The sequence below is a fragment of the Trichosurus vulpecula genome, chromosome 2 (genome assembly GCF_011100635.1).
Source record: "Trichosurus vulpecula isolate mTriVul1 chromosome 2, mTriVul1.pri, whole genome shotgun sequence".
In the NCBI taxonomy this organism is placed as follows: domain Eukaryota; kingdom Metazoa; phylum Chordata; class Mammalia; order Diprotodontia; family Phalangeridae; genus Trichosurus; species Trichosurus vulpecula.
The window spans coordinates 188,026,202-188,044,294 of NC_050574.1; the positions used below are offsets into that span (position 1 = coordinate 188,026,202).

At 43.8% G+C, this 18,093-nt stretch overlaps 1 protein-coding gene across 1 annotated transcript; it reads left to right on the forward strand.

Annotated features, from left to right (window-relative positions):
* Nucleotides 1-16,773: 16,773 nt before the first annotated feature.
* Nucleotides 16,774-17,883, forward strand: GSX1 (GS homeobox 1). Its single transcript, XM_036743181.1, has 2 exons — nucleotides 16,774-17,188; nucleotides 17,510-17,883. Exons 1-2 carry the CDS (start codon nucleotides 16,774-16,776, stop codon nucleotides 17,881-17,883), a joined length of 789 nt encoding a protein of 262 aa, XP_036599076.1.
* Nucleotides 17,884-18,093: the final 210 nt, after the last annotated feature.

An 18,093-nucleotide genomic window follows, 5' to 3' on the forward strand; every position in this document is an offset into this window, starting at 1 on the left:
TGATTTTGTTGCTTTTAAATTATTTGTAAGATCAATTTATAATCTATGATTTAGTTTGTTATTTAGGCCTGTATTAACCTGTGTTAGAGATGGAGATGGGGCTTGCTGTATTACATGCCATCCCCCCATTCCCATGAGTGTGCTTTGGGAGCTCTGTGTTCCAGAAAGTCACAGTTTCCCCATTTTCTATGTTCTTTTGTGCCTAATGACCATAACATGCTTGGGGAAAGTCCCAGAATCCTGTTGCCTAGTCACTGACTACACAGTGGTGTTTGTGTGGACATCTCGACCAAATATGGGAGTGCCTTCCTTTAGTCAAATATGGGAGTTTCTTTCTTTAGCCAAACATGGAGTTCCACTTCGTCCCATTGACTAATCATCTGGAGTTCCCCCTTTTGGAGCTGACCAATCAAAGAATTTTACCACCTCATTCTATTTTTAGTGCTTTCTCATTCCCTATAAATATTTGCAACCCTGAAGCAGAAGGGACCCAGCATTGACTAGCAGAGCATAGTATGTATGGTATGGTTTAGTACAGTCTCTAGTACTCAGTGCTATATGCTATACAATGTAATATTCAATGCTATCTTATTCTATCTTATTCTAGCCTGATCTATACCATCCCATAGTATGTCTATGTTATGCTATGCTATGTTGCACTATATTGTACCATACTATATCATATTATACTATGCCATACCATACCGTATCATACCGTACCATACCATATCATACCACACTATATTATAGATGCCATGCCAGAACAGGACAGGAAAGGAAAGGGTAGCTGTACTATACTATACTATGCTGTACTAGTTGTTCATTCTGGAAGAGTACCAAAATGACATCACTATGTCAGGATCAAGAAGGTACAGTATGTCAGGCTGTGCTACTTGGAAGGCTCTACTATGGGTCGGGCACAAATAATCCACATGAGCACTTGGAGTGGAGATGTCTCTAAATTTGCACTTCTCATTTTTCTTTTGGGCTACTGCATTTCTGCTTTGCTCATAGAGCACATCTTTCTTGCACATGCTGGAAAGTCTTGTGCCAGTGTCTCCCATGTCATGCAATCAATTCTAAAGTTCTTCAAAGAGACCTTGAGAGTGTCCTTGTATTGCATCATCTGACTTCTTGTGAGCAATTGCCTTGTGTGAGTTCTCCATAAAATGTTTTTTTTAGGCAAACATATGTTTGGTATTCAAACAATATGGCCAACCCATTGGAGCTGGACTCTCTGAAGTTGAGTTTGAATGCTTGGCAGTTCAGCTTGAGAAAGGAACTCAGTGTCTGGTACCTTATCTTGCCAGGTGATCTTCAGAATCTTCCTAAAACAGTTCAAATGGAAGTGATTCAGTTTCCTGGCATGATGTTGGTATACTATCCAGGTATCACAGACATACAACAATGAGGTCAGTACAACAGCTCTGTAGCCCTTCAGTTTGGTAGGCAGCCAAGTACCTCTTCTCTCTCACACTTTCCTGCAAAGCCTCCCAAATCCTGAGCTAGTTCTGGTAATATGTTCTTTTACCTCATCATCTGTGTGTGTATCTCTAGAGAGTATACTGCAAGGTAAGTAAGCTTATCCACAGCCTCCAAAATTTCTCCATTTGCTGTAACCAATGATTCCACATATGGATGGTATAATAGTGGCTGGTGGAGAACCTTTGTTTTCTTGGTGTTAATTATCAGGCCAAAATTAGCACAAGTGACAAAGAATCAATCACACAATCGTCTGTGAACAAAAACTCATGCACCAACTTTTCCTCCACTTTAGTCTTGGCTTGTAGCCTTTTCAAGTTAAATACTTTACTGTCAGTGTGGTAGCTGACCTTGATGCTGCTTTTGTCTTCACTGGAGGCATCCAGCAACATTGCCGAAAAGCATGGGAGCAAGTACACAGCCCTGCTTCACTCCAGTCGTGACTAGGAAAGCACCAGAGCCCATGCAAGCATGCCATCAGGAAGCTAATGTACAAGACTGATGAACTTCTCCATGCAACCAAATTTTGCCATGATTTTTCACAAACCCTCAAGACTGACAGTATCAATGGCCTTGGTCAGATTGACAAACCTTGTGTACAGACCTTTGTTTTGCTCCTGGCATGTCTCCTGGAGTTGTCAGGCAGCAGATACCATATCAACTGTTCCTCAGCCCTTTCTGAAGCCACACTGGCTTTCAGGTAGATGACCATTTTCAGGTGAAGGATCAGCCTATTAAGGAAGACTCCAGCAAAAATTTTATTGGCAACGATTAAGAGACCCCTCTCCCCCTCCCCATGATTGTCACAGGACAGTCTATTTCCTTTTCCTGTATAGAGATGGACAATGGAGCCATCCTTAAACTCTTGAAGGATAACCTCCTCTTGCCATATAACCCCCAAAACTTCATTCAGCTTTTGTATGAGCAACGGACCCCTGCCTTGTAAATCCAAACTGGAATAGAATCAGGAACCAGGAGTTTTGCCACAGGAGAGAAGCCTCATGGCATTCAAAAACTCTTCTTCCATTGGAAGTTCAAAAGAGATTTATTTCAACCTGAGGTATATAGTCAATGGCTTCAGCATTGGTTGATGACAATCTGTTAAGAACACTACGGAAGTGTTCAGCCCATCTCTCCTGGATCATGTCTTTATCACTATTCAATGTGATTCCATCAGCACTGAGTAGTAGAGAGGTCTTTGTCCCGTAAATAGCCCTCTGGGCATCACAAAAGAGCCTCATATTGTTTGTATCGGTGTAAAATTGAATTTCATCTTCCTTCTTATGAGCTAAGAATCCTGCATCTCTCTAAGCTTCAGAAGCGCACACACTGATGATGGTGGCATGGCACTTTCCTGCAAGGGGCAGTTGCATCATCACGAGCCTGTCATTCACTCGTTTAGGAGGCATAAGAGCTTGTGTTTTGATTGTGAAACCTATGCCAGCTTCACAATGCTCCTTATCACTATACTGTATTACACCATACCACACTATACTATCTATCTGTACTATGGTCTGCCCTGCTGTATTAGTCAATGTCATGCTACATGATACTACGCTGTACTATACTATACTTTACTATGCCATACCATGCCATTCTATACCTCTCCTTTTTATTCTATACTATGCTACAGCATTGAATAGCATAGTGAGCATAACACAGCACAGTGGTGTACACACACGGGTAGTATGATATAGTCATTTTAGCCTGATAAATGTCTTATTTATTTTCTTTTCTGGAGGCAATCAGAGTGAAGTGACTTGCCCAGGCTCAGTAGTATCCAAGGTCAGATTTGAACTCAGGCCCTCCTGACTTCCAGGCCCATGCTTTATCCACTGTGCCATCTAGCTGCCCCAGTACCTCATTTCTTAGGAAGGCGGAGTGCCCAAGCTTTTGCTTCCCCTCCTGGCTGGAATGAAGTCTCCTTTAGAGAAGGGTAGGGGGAGGAGAGGCTAAAAATGTCTGTTCTGACTCCCTTCAAGCCCCACAATGACACCCCTATGCTACATGAGGGAGATCATCCTCACTATGAAGGGAATTAGACTAGTTGACCTCCAAGTTCCCTTCCAGTTTGAAATCTATGATAGTATAAGGAAGGCTATACCTCTTCCAAATAATATGCTTCTATATTCTTGAAGACATCTCTCATGCTTCCTCTAGGTCTTCTATTCTCTAAGCCAAGCATCCCCAGTTAAATCAGACACAGCTCTGAAAGGCAATATAGCCCAGGATTCTGAACAGGTGTGCCCTCAGTGTGTGCACTGGTCAATCAGCAGTCAACAAGCATTGATTAAGGGCTTACTAAGTGCACCTGAGGAAGTAAGTCACTCCAATCTCACCTTGCCATCAGCAAATTGGGGATTATATTGCTCAACTAAGGTTAGCTAGGATCATTGTCTACCATAAAGAAAAATCACAGAAGTCCATAAGAATCAGTTCAACCAGCATTTACTATCTAATATACAAAAGGCACTTTGCTAGGCACTTGGGATACGACAGACAAAAAAAGAAACAGTACCTGTCCTCAATGAGCTTCCATTCTACTAGGGAGCTACAGCATATGGACAGAGAGTAAATGTAAGACAATTTGGGGAGGGGGAGCACTCATCACTACAGGGATCAGGAAAGGTTTCACAGAATAGGGAATCCTTAAATGGAACGTTAAAAATTCAACTCAACACGCATTTATTAAGTACTGGCTTCCGGAAATTCAGACTAAAATGAATAACAGTCTCAGTTCTCAGGAGCTGGTGGAGAAGAGAGAGCATATTCTAGGCATGGAGAACAGTCTATATGAAGTCACAGAGGTAGGAGATGTACAAGTGGTTTGGGGAATAGCCAGTGGGCCAACTTGACCAGAATGCAGAGCAGGTGAAAGAAGTCATGTGAAAAAAACAAAAACAAAAAAGGGATCAGAAAGGATAGGTTGGAACCAGATTGTGATTGTGTAAGACTTTAAATGACTGGCAGAAGAGTTGTTATTTTATCCTGTATGGAACAGGGAGGCACAGAAGGTTTTTTTGTTTTGTTTTGGTTTGGTTTTTTGAACATGGTAGTCACATTTTCCAATGTGGATAATAGGCTCCCTAGAGGCAGCTAGATGGCTCAGTGGATACAGCACTGCGTCTGAGGTCAGATAGATCAAAGAGAGAATCCAGTTTCAGACATTAACTAATTCTGTGACCCTGGGCAAGTCACTCAACTGCTATCTCTTTAACTATAGAATGGGGATAATAATGGTAGCTATCATAAAATTTTATAAGAATCAACAAAACGTGCTTGTTCTCCTTCCCTGTTGAAGTGTGTCCAACAATGAAATAGGTTGCCTTGCACCAAACGGGAACACCTTTCCTTCTTATCTTGGCCCCCAACCCCCAACCCCAGAGCTAACCTCATTATAACTAGTTCATCACCTGTGACTTCCTGGACCCTTCTTAATTATAGCTCTGGTGGATGGCCCAGAAGACATAGAGGACCCAGCTTCAGGTGTCTAAGGTCCAGCTCGGCCACTTACTAGCTGTGTAGCCTCATCAAACCACTGAACCTCCATGGGCCTCAGTTTCTTCATGAAAAATAGGAATAATGATAATACAGTCAAAAGATTGTTGTGAGCAAAGTGCTGTGTAAACAATAAAGTACTGGGGCAGCTAGGTGGTGCAGTGAGTAGAGCACCGGCCCTGGAATCAGGAGGACCTGAATTCAAATCCGGCCTCAGACACTTACTAGTTGTGTGACCTTGGGCAAGTCACTTAACCTCAATTGCCCTGCCTCCCCCCCTCCCCGCAAAAACACCAATGAAGTATTAATGTGAGATATTTTTATCAGTAGCAATAATAATCCCCCCCCAAAGGTCCACATTCCTTTGCAACCACATCTTTAGTAGAGATAGTCTTCACTGTTTTCCCTTCAATTCCAGCCTGTTGTGCTATGGAGTTTCCCTACATTTCAACCCTAAATCTTTCCCCCTTTTTTTTTCAGGTCCAACGGAGTCCAAAGATGCAGGTTTTCCTTAGCTTGAAAACAGGAAGGTGACTGGGTACTGGGGATGGGAGAAGGGGATGGAATATCATTTTGATGGGTGAGAAGAGAGCTGAGGCATGAGTGGGAAAAGCCCAAGCAGAAGCTTTTCATGGGTTTCTTTGCTTTGTACTGCCACCTGGCTGATTCCTGAGCCCTGTGTTTCTGGTTGTAGAAAGAGACAGATAGATGGAGGCAGGGAAATTTTACAGTGGAGTTTCTGGGAATTGTTCTCTGTATGGAGAACCATGATATACCCTATATATAAGCGAGTCCAGTTGTGCTTCTGTGCGATGAGTCAAGACGTAAGAGTCATTGACATCTATAAGAAATAGAGATTTCTTATAATGCCCAAACTCAAAGATTAATTATTTTTAAATTAAAATGATAACTAAGGAAACACTGACTTTATACTCTTTGAGCCCTCTCCTTTTCCTCTTCTAGGAAGTCCACAAAAGCCATACTTTACAATAATAGACTACAAAATTCAAAATAACAAGCACATAAAGTCTTTGTAATCTATGACCTCTATTTGCCCAAGACACTGGGCATAAGGAAATGTACTGAGTACATTTGGCAAAGGGGTAGGGAGGGTGGAATTAGGAATCTCAAGATACCGGATCCGGAGATTCCATGGCTTAGCTCCAACTAGGAAAGGATTTCCTAGCTGCAGTAGAATTGAGGAATCACAGGAAAACTTTCATCAAGGAAAGTCAGGAGAACTACACAATGACTGCAAACATGTAGAAGAAGACACCACCGAGAGTCTTCAGATCTCTGATCAATAGTGACCAATCATGACTCTCAGCAGTGAGGTGATCATCTATAAGTATACAATGAGACATTGATTGTCAGGCATAGCCAATGGGTTGGTTGATTTGCTGAACCATGCTTCTTTGTTACAAAGAGGGGTCCTGGCAAGTGAGTGGAGGTAAAATATTTATTTTTAATTGTTTTAAAGGAACGTTATTCTTCTGGCTCAAAAAAAAAATAAAACAAAAACCATCCATCAGGGATCCACCACAGTCTCTGCCCTCAATGAAGTTACAAGTTATCTTCACTGGTGTTCATGAAAATATGTGCATGTGGGCGGCCTTAGCTGCAACTCTATAGAGCTATCCAGATAATTAGTATCCTGGGAAAAAAAGCACCAAATTTTAGTTTGAAAACCTGGATTCAAATTCCAGCTCTGTATTTCCCTGGAAGTTACTTGATGTTTCTGGCATTGCCTGAAGTCCAGAGCAGATCAAATTTTTGATCTACTCTGGACCTCAGGGGACTGCACTGAGGGAAGGAATTTCCATACCGGAAGCTCCCAACACCATGAAATCTCAGGTCAAAAAAAGAAAAAAAGATAGGTATGAGAAGTGAGAACAGATTCCATCTGCCCACTTCCCTTTGCCAGAGTAAAGCCCTTTTTTGTCCTCCTTGTAATCTATTTATCACTGTGACAAGTAGTCCAAGAACATTACTGTGGTCATCATGGCGTTGTGGAGGAAGTGGTTTAATGAAGTTGAGGAGGGTGTAAAGTGAATGGAGATGAGGAGCATAGCTTGGTGTCCTAACGTTGAGAAAGGTGCTCTTTCTCTACCCCCAAGTTAGCAAGGGGAAAGGTGGAAAAATCAATTCCCTTATGCCCCCATGCTTCCTATTATTGTTGAGAGATAAGGTTGTGTGGTAGGAAAAAAGCATGGGGGAAAAGGAAACATGAATTCCTTTATTAAGTACTCATTAAATACCTAACAGAAGTGATATAAACATTACTAAAATAAGTACCTAATTAATTACTCATTAAGCTCCTAATATAAGCACTGGGTGCTTCACAGATATTATCTCATTTGATCCTCACAACAACCCTGAGAGGTAGATGCTATTATTATCCCCATTTTACAGTTGAAGAAATGGAGGCAAACAGGTTAAGTGACTTGCCCAGGATCACACAGCTGATAAGTGGTCTGAGGCTGGATTTGAACTCAGGTCTTCCTGACTCTAGGCCCACTGATCTGCTCAACTAGGCCTGGATTCAGGAGATCTAAGCTTAAATCTTACTTTCTGGACTAGCTGTGTGGTCCTGAGCAAGTCACATCCCCTCTGTGACCCCAAGTTTCCTCTTTTAAATAGGATTGTTGTAGCATTAAAGTGCTATTCCTATCGAATTTGTATCCTTTGCCCTTCTCCCACAAAGCTTCAGTTTCTTCATTTCTGAAATGGGAAGGTTGATGCTGATTTGCCTCTTACCAGCTTCCTATACAATATTGAATTAGGTTGTGAGATCCTTGACAGTAAGGACTGTCCTTTGCCTCTTTTTGTATCTCATTTAGCACAGTGCCTCACACATAATAGGCACTTCATCAAAGTTTGCTGACTGACAGACTTCAGGCAGGTCAATAGTGGTTAATTAGCAGACTATCTACAATGCAATGCTAGATTCATTGTGAGGTTCTCATTTTCAAGGTTGACTGATAAGATATAACCTCATCCCTTATGAAGCTTATAAGGACATAAACTGAGTGAATTATCATTTGGAGGAAAGAAGAGGAGGACAGTGCACCCCAGTGATGAACCTTAATCAGGAAGACAACTGGCCCACCTTTAAAAGAGGAGCAAAGAAAGGGTAATGGAGGTGCATTGAAGACAACCTACCTGTTTAACCTTGGACCAACCCTCATCTCTCATATAACATAAAACCACTTTCTTTACAAAGGGCTTTTGATTTATAAACCAGAATCTCAGTCTCTGTCTCTGTCTCTCTTGCTCTCGCTCTCACTTTCTCTCTCTTTCTCGCTCTCTCTCACTGTGTGTATGTATACACACACACATACACACACACACACTCCAAATCCACATTTGTTTCTATATTTATGCTAATTGAGCTTCAGGGTCATATTAGTTACTGACTTTAGGAAGTTTGTCTTTTTTAGTCTAGTAAAAAATAGATGTGGTGGAGAGATCCCTATGGAGCATGTTCAGAGTTGCCATTCCTGCTTCTCCTCAACCATGCTGGGAACTTTGTGGTCCGCTTCTTCTTATATATGACTGAGGGCTAAAGGGTTTGCCCACTGGAATGATGATGAGTTCAGCTATTGGCTTTCAAGCTAATTACTCAGTAATTAGGACATTCGGTTGTTCAGTCATGTCTGACTCTTCATGACCCCTTTTGCAATTCTCTTGGCATAGATACTAGAGTGATTTGCCATTTCCTTCTCTAGCTCATTTTACAGATGAGGAAACTGAGGCAAATGGTTTAGTGACTTGCCCAGGATCACACAGCTATTAAGTGTCTGAGGCCAGATTTGAATTCAGGAACATGTCTTTCTGCCTCTAAACCTGGTAATCTATCCACTATGCCACCTAGCTGCCCTAAGAAGAAGACATGACCAACATCTCAACCTCTGTCTTTCCAGCTTTGAACACTGTGTGGACTGTTTCAAATTGCTTCTCTAGAAGCATGGTCACTGACCTTGTCTCCTACCTCAGCCTCCATGAAAACCTGAGCACACAGCATCTAAAACACTTGTCCCACCTACACGAACCTGAACCTAGGATTTAGGCTGCCTCTCATGTTTGTCATTTCCTGATTTTTGGCAAATGAGTACCTATCCCAAGATGGACACATCCAGGGTAGGGAGTGACCTTCTGAGTTTGAGAGGTCTGGAGATCCCATTAGGTTGGAACTGAAAGGTGACAGGAAAGGAATGCCCAGCAACTACTCCAGTGCCTTTGGAGAGGTTAGCCATGAGAGGATTGGCCTATGTGTGCCATTTACCAGCATAAAGGATCTAAAAGTTGTTTGCTTAGTGAAGAGATGAGGTAAAATGTAAATGCCTAATAAGCAATCTTGGAAACTTTTATATTCTGATAAGGTTTAAGTATCAGCATCCCAGTAGATTTCAAGGTTAGTCATAAGTTACTGAATCCTGTTTTAACTTTGTTTCTGAAAAACGGGCACTTGTGAATATCCTGTATTTTGGCTTCTTTTTTGTGTGTAGGAATGAATTACCCATACCATACCTGATTCATATTGTATATTGAATATCTTTTTGTTCCACACCTCCTTTTGTGGGAAACCTTAGACATGAGCCATAATTGAAGCTAAAAGTAAAATTATTCCTGGGCATTGGGGTAGGGGGTTTAATGAGTCAAGGAGTCTAAGAAAAAGAAATGTTAACCACTCTTATTAGAGGCCAGATTCCCCAGAACTGAACCCAGTGCAAACTGTATGCCTGTGTACACTAGAGGGAGTAGCTCAATAGCCTTGCCCCTATAGGAGAAGGATCAACTTCTTAAAGTTTGGTAAAGTAAAACAAGAAGATCCTATTTGGAAGCAAAGGACTTGTTTTTCACTTTAGCCCTGGGGGTACTTCGTGAAACTTCAGCCACCTTATTTTTAAATTGTTGCTTCAGTGGAATTCTTTTCTGGGCAATACAAAAGGCAATGTAAAATCATTCATCTGAATACCAAAGGCAAGTAAAGAAAACAAATTCAGCCTGATGAAGCTGCATCTCCTGTTATATCAACTTCATCTGTCTGCTTCCATTTGTTGGGTAGAGATTATTTGCAGTTTGATTGATTGATTGTAGGGTTACTCCTCTGGCATCCTTACATTTCATACTTCCAAGGAGGTTTACCAGCCTCCCTAACTTACAATGAAGATAATTCAGATGAATAGCTTGAGAAGAGAAATAACAGTTTTTAGAAGCAAAGCAGATCCATTTAAATCTCCAAAATGCAACAGGTGAGGGTTATTGGAATTTGTTCTATTGCATACAGTGAGTTGAAAACTCTATTTCATCTTTTTGTGGTAGCAAAGAACTAGAAGGTAAGGGAGTGCCCAGTGGTTAAACAACCTACAGTATATGAATGCCTTAAGAGATGATGAAAGGGATGGTTTCTGTGAAACCTAAGAAGACTTGTATGAGCCAATACAGACTGAAGTTAGTGGAACAAGAATAATTTAGACAATAACAACATTGTAAAAATAACTGTGAAAAACTGAAGTAATCTGATCAAGGCTAACCATGATTCCAGAGGACCAATCTTGAAACTTGCTGCCTATCTCCCACCTGAAGAGTGATAAGACTCAGGCTTCAGAATGAGCCATGTGTTTTTGGACATGGCCAAAGTAGAAATTTGTTTTGCTTGATTGTCAAAAGGGTTTTGTTTTTCTTTTCAATAGTGGGAGGGGCAGAAAACTTTTACTTTTTTATGTAAAAATAATTTAGTCAAGAACTTAAAAGATACTCTTTTTCATTTGGCATATATAAAACTTGTGCTGATCCCATTCTAATGAAAAAGCTTTGCATCACCAATCCCTAAAGCTTGAACAATTTTAAGTAAATGTGTGGGGGAGACTGTCAGGCGAGGTGCCCCAGTACCTTTTAGTTTCTTTATTTTTGGTGGAGTTGGACAACTGGAGTGCCTTGAACAGAGATTACTCCTTTAGAATGTAAGCTCTTTGAGGACAGGAACTGTTTAATTTGGTCTTTGTGTCCTCAGAGCTTAACACATTCTCTCGCTCATAGTAGGCACTTGATAAATGCTTGTTGATTTTTGACTTACTGGAAAGTGAAGAGAGGCTATGCAGATGCTACCGCCTAGATCACAAATCTTTGCCTAGCCTTGTGGTTACTGACACCATCTTCATTGCCTTAGCTATCCCCCCAGACAGTCTTCCATAACTATTGGAAATGGAATCAGGACAACTTGAGTCTATACCCTGTGTAACCCTGGGCAAGTCACTTAAATCTCTGACACTTTCAGTTTCCTCATCTGTGAAATGGGTATAATAATGGCATCTCCCTGGTAGGATTACGAGAATCAAATGAAGTAATATATATATGTAAAGCACTTCACAGGTTTTTAAAAAATTTTATATAAATGTTGGCTGTTGTTGTTCACCCTTTGTTCTCTAAGAGAACCAATGACATCACTGAAGATGATATCTTGACTTGGCCCTGAATTGGATTTGTATTCAATAGGAGCTCATGGGCTGTCTGACCTTCCAACTTTTTGCAGACAAACACACACACACAAAAAAATCCATGCCTCGAGTTCTGGAGAGAAAGAATCTGATTACAGGTATTTCTGTTTTCAAGGACTCATTTTTGGGATTCATGTGCCAGCGTATAACTGCATACATAGAACTCCTCAGCAAATCTATTAGTGGGGAAAGTTTTGCTGACAGAAGCTTCACCCCTAAGCTGATTGGACCTGTAATTTTGACCACTGCGAGTGCTAGAGCAAGTACAAATAGCAATTCCTTTTCCATCCTTACTGCTGAGACTAAGTGGTCTTTGGTCAGGTGAAAAAAGGCACATGTGTATGTGTATTCACTGATTCACTAGACCAGCATTTATCAACCACCTATGGAATGTATTGGCTTGGGGGAAGCAAGAACAGTAAGATAACCATGGCTGACTTTGCTGTGGACAGCTCTCAGAACACTGTTGGGTATTTTTTTCTTCTTTTTTCCTTCTTAATGACCAAACTAGCTTCTTTCAATTGGTTGAGAACCCTCCCCTAACTCTGTTCTCATAATTTGTTATCCTTGTGTTCTTACTTACTGTATTTCTTTTTGTATTTCATTTCTCTTTTCCCTCCACTAGCTTCACTAGTGTGTGATGAGTTAAGTTGTAAAATAAAAATTAAATAGAGGGGAAGGAGTGGGAAAGAAGAAGAGAGACAGGCAGGAAGAGAGAGGGAGGAAGAGAGGAAGGAAGAAAAAGTGAAGGAGAAGGAAAGGGAGAAAAAGAAAGAGGAGGGAGAGAGAGGAGAGACACAGAGACAGAGAGAGAGATGCTCCCAGGAAAGATGGAGGTCCAATAATTCTGGTCTGTTCTATCACAAATACCCAGTCTCCTGGTTTCCAAATAGGCAAATCAGACCTCTCCTTTCCATGCTCACCTAAATCTAGTTGTTGTTGTTTGTCCTTCATTCTCTAAGAGGACCATGACATCAGGGAAGTGATGCCATGACATGCAAGTGAATTGGATTTAAGTGAGAAAGGAGTGTGCAGAGTCACCAGCCTCACTTTCTCCTCCAGAATCAAAGTTCAGTGGCCAGATACTTGTGAGGACAACTGGAGATGACCCCAGATGCAGCGGAAGACCTTGGCCTTTTAAATCTAAGGTCTTTAGCAGGTCTCAGCTTGACTGACGCAATGCCCAGTGATTAACCCTAGGTTTAAAAAAATGAGTCAAAGAATGGCCTCTTTAACCTAATCAAAAAAAAATCATTCCGGAAGGGGATGACCCTCAGAATTTCTGGCCAAAACAGGAACATTACATTCACTCTGAGTCAATCAGGGCCCAAACAATGACCAAGTGGGGTTTGGCCTGGGACCTATTGTTGGCCAATCAGTGAGAGCCAGAGTGATTTGGGTTTAGGTATGGTCCTTAAAAAAGAAATGTAGCCTGTAAACCCCAAGATATCTTGGAATGTTTCTGAAAGGAGAGAAAGAAAGAAAGAGAGAGAAAAAGAAAGGAAGGAAGGAAGGAAGGAAGAGAGAAAAAGAGAGAGAGAGAGAAAGAGGAAAGAGCTGTATTGCCCAATTGGCCTGTCTTATCAGTCCTCCATATTTCTCATTATGCTCCTGAAGCAAATTTGCCAGGGAAGGAGATGTGTATTTGCTTTGTGTAAATTTTGCATTTATTTATAGATACTCCTATTGTATGTGTCTCCCCATTCCCCATCATGTAAACTCCTAGAGGTCATGGATGATTTGGGGTGGGGTGGAGTTTCCTTGTCTTTGTCTTCATTAAGTGGCACTTAGTAACTTCCTGTTAAACAAATGCACTGGATGAATCAATGGATGAGAAGACTTTGTTATTTAGAAATATAAAATTGTCAGAAAGAGAAACACCAAAGATTTTATATGGCAGTATTTCACATGTACAAATGAAAACCAGCTCTTCAAAAGAGGGAGCTGAGTTCATCGAGCTATGCTCCTAGTGCTCCCAGAAATAATCTTCAAATTCTCCTAGTCTGGGCTGCCTTTGGGGTGGGGGGTTTTGGAGGCTCATTTGACGTGGCAGAGCACAGCCCAAATCCAGGGCGAAATCGTTGTTGGAAAGAACTTTTGCAAACTGTGAAGTGCTAAAAAATGTAAGCCACTATTGAAGATCACCATGAGATATGCTCTCCTACTGGGACACCACACCGAGCGTAGTTCTCCCTTGCCTTGGCTCCCCGACGCCCAGGGATTAATAAATTCTTCGAGTTGTAGAGGGAAGACTGGTGTCAAAGGCTAGAATTTGAATCCTTCTTTGGGCCACACAGCACACTGCTGCAGGTGCTGCTGAGTGGGACGAGTACCAGTGCCTCCAGGGTTACTGGCACAATGAAGACCAGTGGAGGGAAAAGGAAGAGATGAGAGGAAATGACTAGAAGCCCTGGGGAGTCACCTGAGGCTGAAATACCCCGGAAATTCTGCCCTCTCAACAGTCTGCAGCTCAAATTCCATAGAATAAAATCCCTTTCTCGACTCCTCCTTGGATATTTAATTTTTAAAAATCATACTCTTGGGGTTCGTCCGTCTTCGCCTTTAAAGGACCCTCCAGATGACCCTTTTTTAAAAGCTCCGGCCAGGCACGACGCAAGCAGGCTAGTGGGGGAGATCGCCTGTTTAAAGACCCAGGATTAAATGTCTCTTAGTTGCCGGCTTCCTGAAAACGGTATCAAGGATGCGATTTTGCTCGAGCCTCAGTCTCTCCGACTCAGAGTTGCCCAACAAACCATTTAAACATTTCAGCACAAAGCAGAATCCATTGTGGGGCCGCACATTAAAAAGTGTTATTCGCTTTGAAGTTTTTGTCTAATGGCTCTAAACCGAAAGAAAATGTTTTCCTATTACTTAATTCAATCATAGCGAAGAGACTTGGTAAAAAGCCCCCGGATTTTGCCCCAGAGTGTGACAGAGTTCTCTTTGTGCTCGCTTAGCCTCCGCTGTCACACACTTTAATTCGCCTCTCTTTATCTGGCATTCAAAACTTTCTTCAATGACATTCAATAAGGTCCTGGTTATTTTTTTCCTCAATATTCTTTCCCAGTAGCTTTGGGCTTGCTGTGCATTCAAAGGCCGTTAACCCTTTCCTTCCCAACTCAGATGGACGTAATCTGAAGTAAACCCTAAGGTCTGGCCCTCGGAACTAGTGGGGCTTGGCTAGACTGCTGGATGCCGCAAGCGGTGTCCCCCTCCTTAGGCCTCTGGAGAGCCTCCCACCCATAGCCCCTGCCCCCTTACTCCCCCTGCCAAGTCCTTGCTTCTCTACCTATCCCTTCAGCCCCTCTAGCCGGTCACAGCCCAACGGGGAGATTTTCTTCTTCTTAGGCTTGAGTTTTAGTCTCTGTTATATCTACATTTCCCGTTTCCAAATGAAACGATCGCAACGAGAACCCTTATGGATCGCTTTGTGAACCAGCCCTTCTGACCATCTTCTCTGGCGAAAGGCCTACATATTTGAGAATGTCCGTGGCCTAGAATTCTAATGGAGAAGAAAGGGGAAAATCGAGCACTGGACATTTCTAGATAATATTGTATTCTTAAAGGCTGTCTGGGAATTTTATCTCCCTAAGCCTCCCCCCCCCCACACACACACACTTTACGAAATACCTCTTTTATCTGGCAACAGAGAAGATCTTGCTTCTTGCTCGGTTATATTTTTGTGGGAAAGAATTAGAAATAAAAAATCGTGTCTGTATCTTGGTCTTCGGTAGCTAGTTCCTGTGCGTTTTAAGACTCTAAAGCGTCCAAGAAGCTTCACCCTCCGTTTCACATTAACATCTTTCTACTCCCAGCCCAGAGCAGTGTTTTTTGCCCAAAGCATCGAAACCTAGAGTCTAGAGTTGTGGGGTTTTTTTTTAATTCTGTCTCTAAACTCTAAATATTTGTGCTAATTTCCCATTGTATGGAAAAAGCTCCTGGGTGAAACTGCTTTGAGACGATTTAAAAAGCTGGAGCCTGGATAAACGGCGCAGGGCGTTTGAAGTTGTTTAACTATTGTGTATCCAGAAAGAGGGGAGTTAAACTGCAGGAGCCCGCTCCCATTGAAATGGTGTGGAATAGCTGATCTGGGGGAAAGCAGCAGTAACAGAGAACCTAAAATGCAGTCTGTTCATGTTTAATAAGTGTAGAGAGAGCGTGAGCAAAGGAGGAGAGAGAGGGAGAGGCAGATAGAGAGGGAAGGGGGACGAAGAAAGAATGAGAATGGCTAATGCAGGTCGATGGGGATGTGAGAGGTGTATAGATACACCTTCAAGGTTTTAAATCACATTCCCCCTTCCTTTCGCTGTTAAGCAGCTTTAATAAAGTGGGGAGGGGACTAAAATTTCACTATCAAGTAAGAAACCGAAGGAGAAAACTAAATTCATCCTCAGATCTTTAACAAAGATCATTCGTTGCAGACATCACAAAAGTTGAGAATATGAGGAAACTTAGGTTATAGAGCTAATGCAGAGTACTGAAGGTTTTCGTACGTCGTTCACCTCCTCTTCCTCGCCCCCCCCCGCCCCCGCCAACACTCTTTTCATGCCCACAACCTGGGAACTGAGGCAGACATATAGGAAGAGGAAATGCTATTCCACAGGTGGGAAACCCTGGCCAAGAGCCACGGCAACGCCCTGGTTGAACAGGAGCTGGGTAAAGGCAGGTTCCTGAAGTGAGCACCAGTATGGAAGGGGAAACTGGGATTGGGAGGTGGAAGGGGTTGTAGAGGTGGGGATAGTATGGAAAGAATGGACCGGAGGCGCAAGGGCTATGGGAGAAGAGAGGGGGATAGAATGCAAAATAAATAAGTGAAACGGTCCGACTGAAAATGAAAAAAAGCAAAAAGGGGTGGGGAATAAAGAGAAAGAAAAGAATATTAAATCGCGGGAGAATGAGAAAATAAACCCGCAAAAGGGAGAGGAGGGGGCGAGGGCGCCAGTTACGGCGTGGGTGGGGTTGACAAGAATAGAGTACATTATGCAGTTCATTTAGTTAACAAGTGAAATAATGAGGAAGCGTGCAGAGTGAATGCCAAGAGAAAAGGCACAAAAAGCCTATTGAGAGGCCTCCGCCGCTCCTGGCGTAGCCCATCACATGGCAATAGTCCTATTTAAGCAGCGCAGTCAGCGCCTTTCAGCACCAGTAGAACTGGCCAGCACCCCCGGGCTCCTCCCGCAGCAGCTCTCTGGCGGCGGTAGCAGCAGCAGCAGCGGGCGACAGCAGCAGCAGGGAGGGCCCGGTCGGAGCCGAAGAGGGACCGACGCTCTGGGAGGGATTGGGTCGAAGGGTCATGCCACGCTCCTTCTTGGTGGACTCGCTGGTGCTGCGGGAGGCTGGGGAAAAGAAGGCGCCCGAGGGCAGCCCTCCCCCGCTCTTCCCCTATGCAATGCACCCCCCGCACGCCCTGCACGGGCTCTCACCCGGCGCCTGCCACTCGCGCAAGGCCGGGCTCCTGTGCGTCTGTCCGCTATGTGTCACCGCTTCCCAGCTGCACGGGCCCCCAGGGCCACCAGCCCTTCCCCTGCTCAAGGCTTCCTTTCCCCCCTTCGGCTCTCAGTACTGCCATTCGCCCCTGGCGCGTCAGCACTCCTCGGTCTCCTCCGGGGTCAGCCATGGGCCGGCCGCCGCCGCCGCCGCAGCCGCTGCTCTCTACCAAACCACCTACCCCCTGCCTGACCCCAGGCAGTTCCATTGCATCTCCGTGGGTAAGCTTCACCCTTCCCAGTTCCCTGGATAAGAATGAGGAGAGCCGGGTGGAGGGGTCACAGGAGGAGTAAAGGGAGAAGTCCAGGCTGGGGAGAATCCTGGGTCATGGGGGTGGGGGGGGAGGCAAAAAGGAGGGATGGTGAGGGGGTAGTAGCCAGGGACCCTCCTGAGTGACGTTTCCCAAGGTTCTGAGAAAGGGGAGAGGATGCCTCAAGGCCAATAGAGTTGTATGGGAGGGGGAGGGGTGAGGAGGGGTACGGAATCTGCAGAATAGATGTATAGGGATCTGACCTCTTGCTTCTCTGGTCTTCTCCCTCCAGATAGCACCTCCAGCCAACTGCCCAGCAGCAAGAGGATGCGAACAGCTTTCACCAGCACACAGCTTCTGGAGCTGGAGAGGGAGTTCGCCTCCAATATGTACCTATCCCGTCTGCGCCGCATTGAGATCGCCACCTACCTAAACCTGTCCGAGAAGCAGGTGAAGATCTGGTTTCAGAACCGGCGAGTCAAGCACAAGAAGGAGGGGAAGAGCGGGTCCCACCGCGGGGGCAGCGGGGGCGGCGTCGGAGGAGCGTCCCACAGCTGCAAGTGTTCCTCCCTTTCCTCGGCCAAGTGCTCAGAGGATGATGATGAACTTCCCATGTCCCCGTCCTCGTCGGGAAAGGATGAACGGGACCTCACTGTCACTCCATAAGGCGCAAGGCTCCTCTGGTCATTACCCCTAACAGGCCCTAGTTCCTTCCCTTCTACTCGAGAGACTGACCCCGGAGGCAGGTTCTGGGTACTCTCAGCGCTAGCCCAATCTGCCCTTACCTAATGCCAGACGCGGCGCTCGGATTTTATATGGTTTTGTAGAGACCCAAGGACCAGGCTGATGCGCCACGCTTTTTAGAGAACTGGTGAT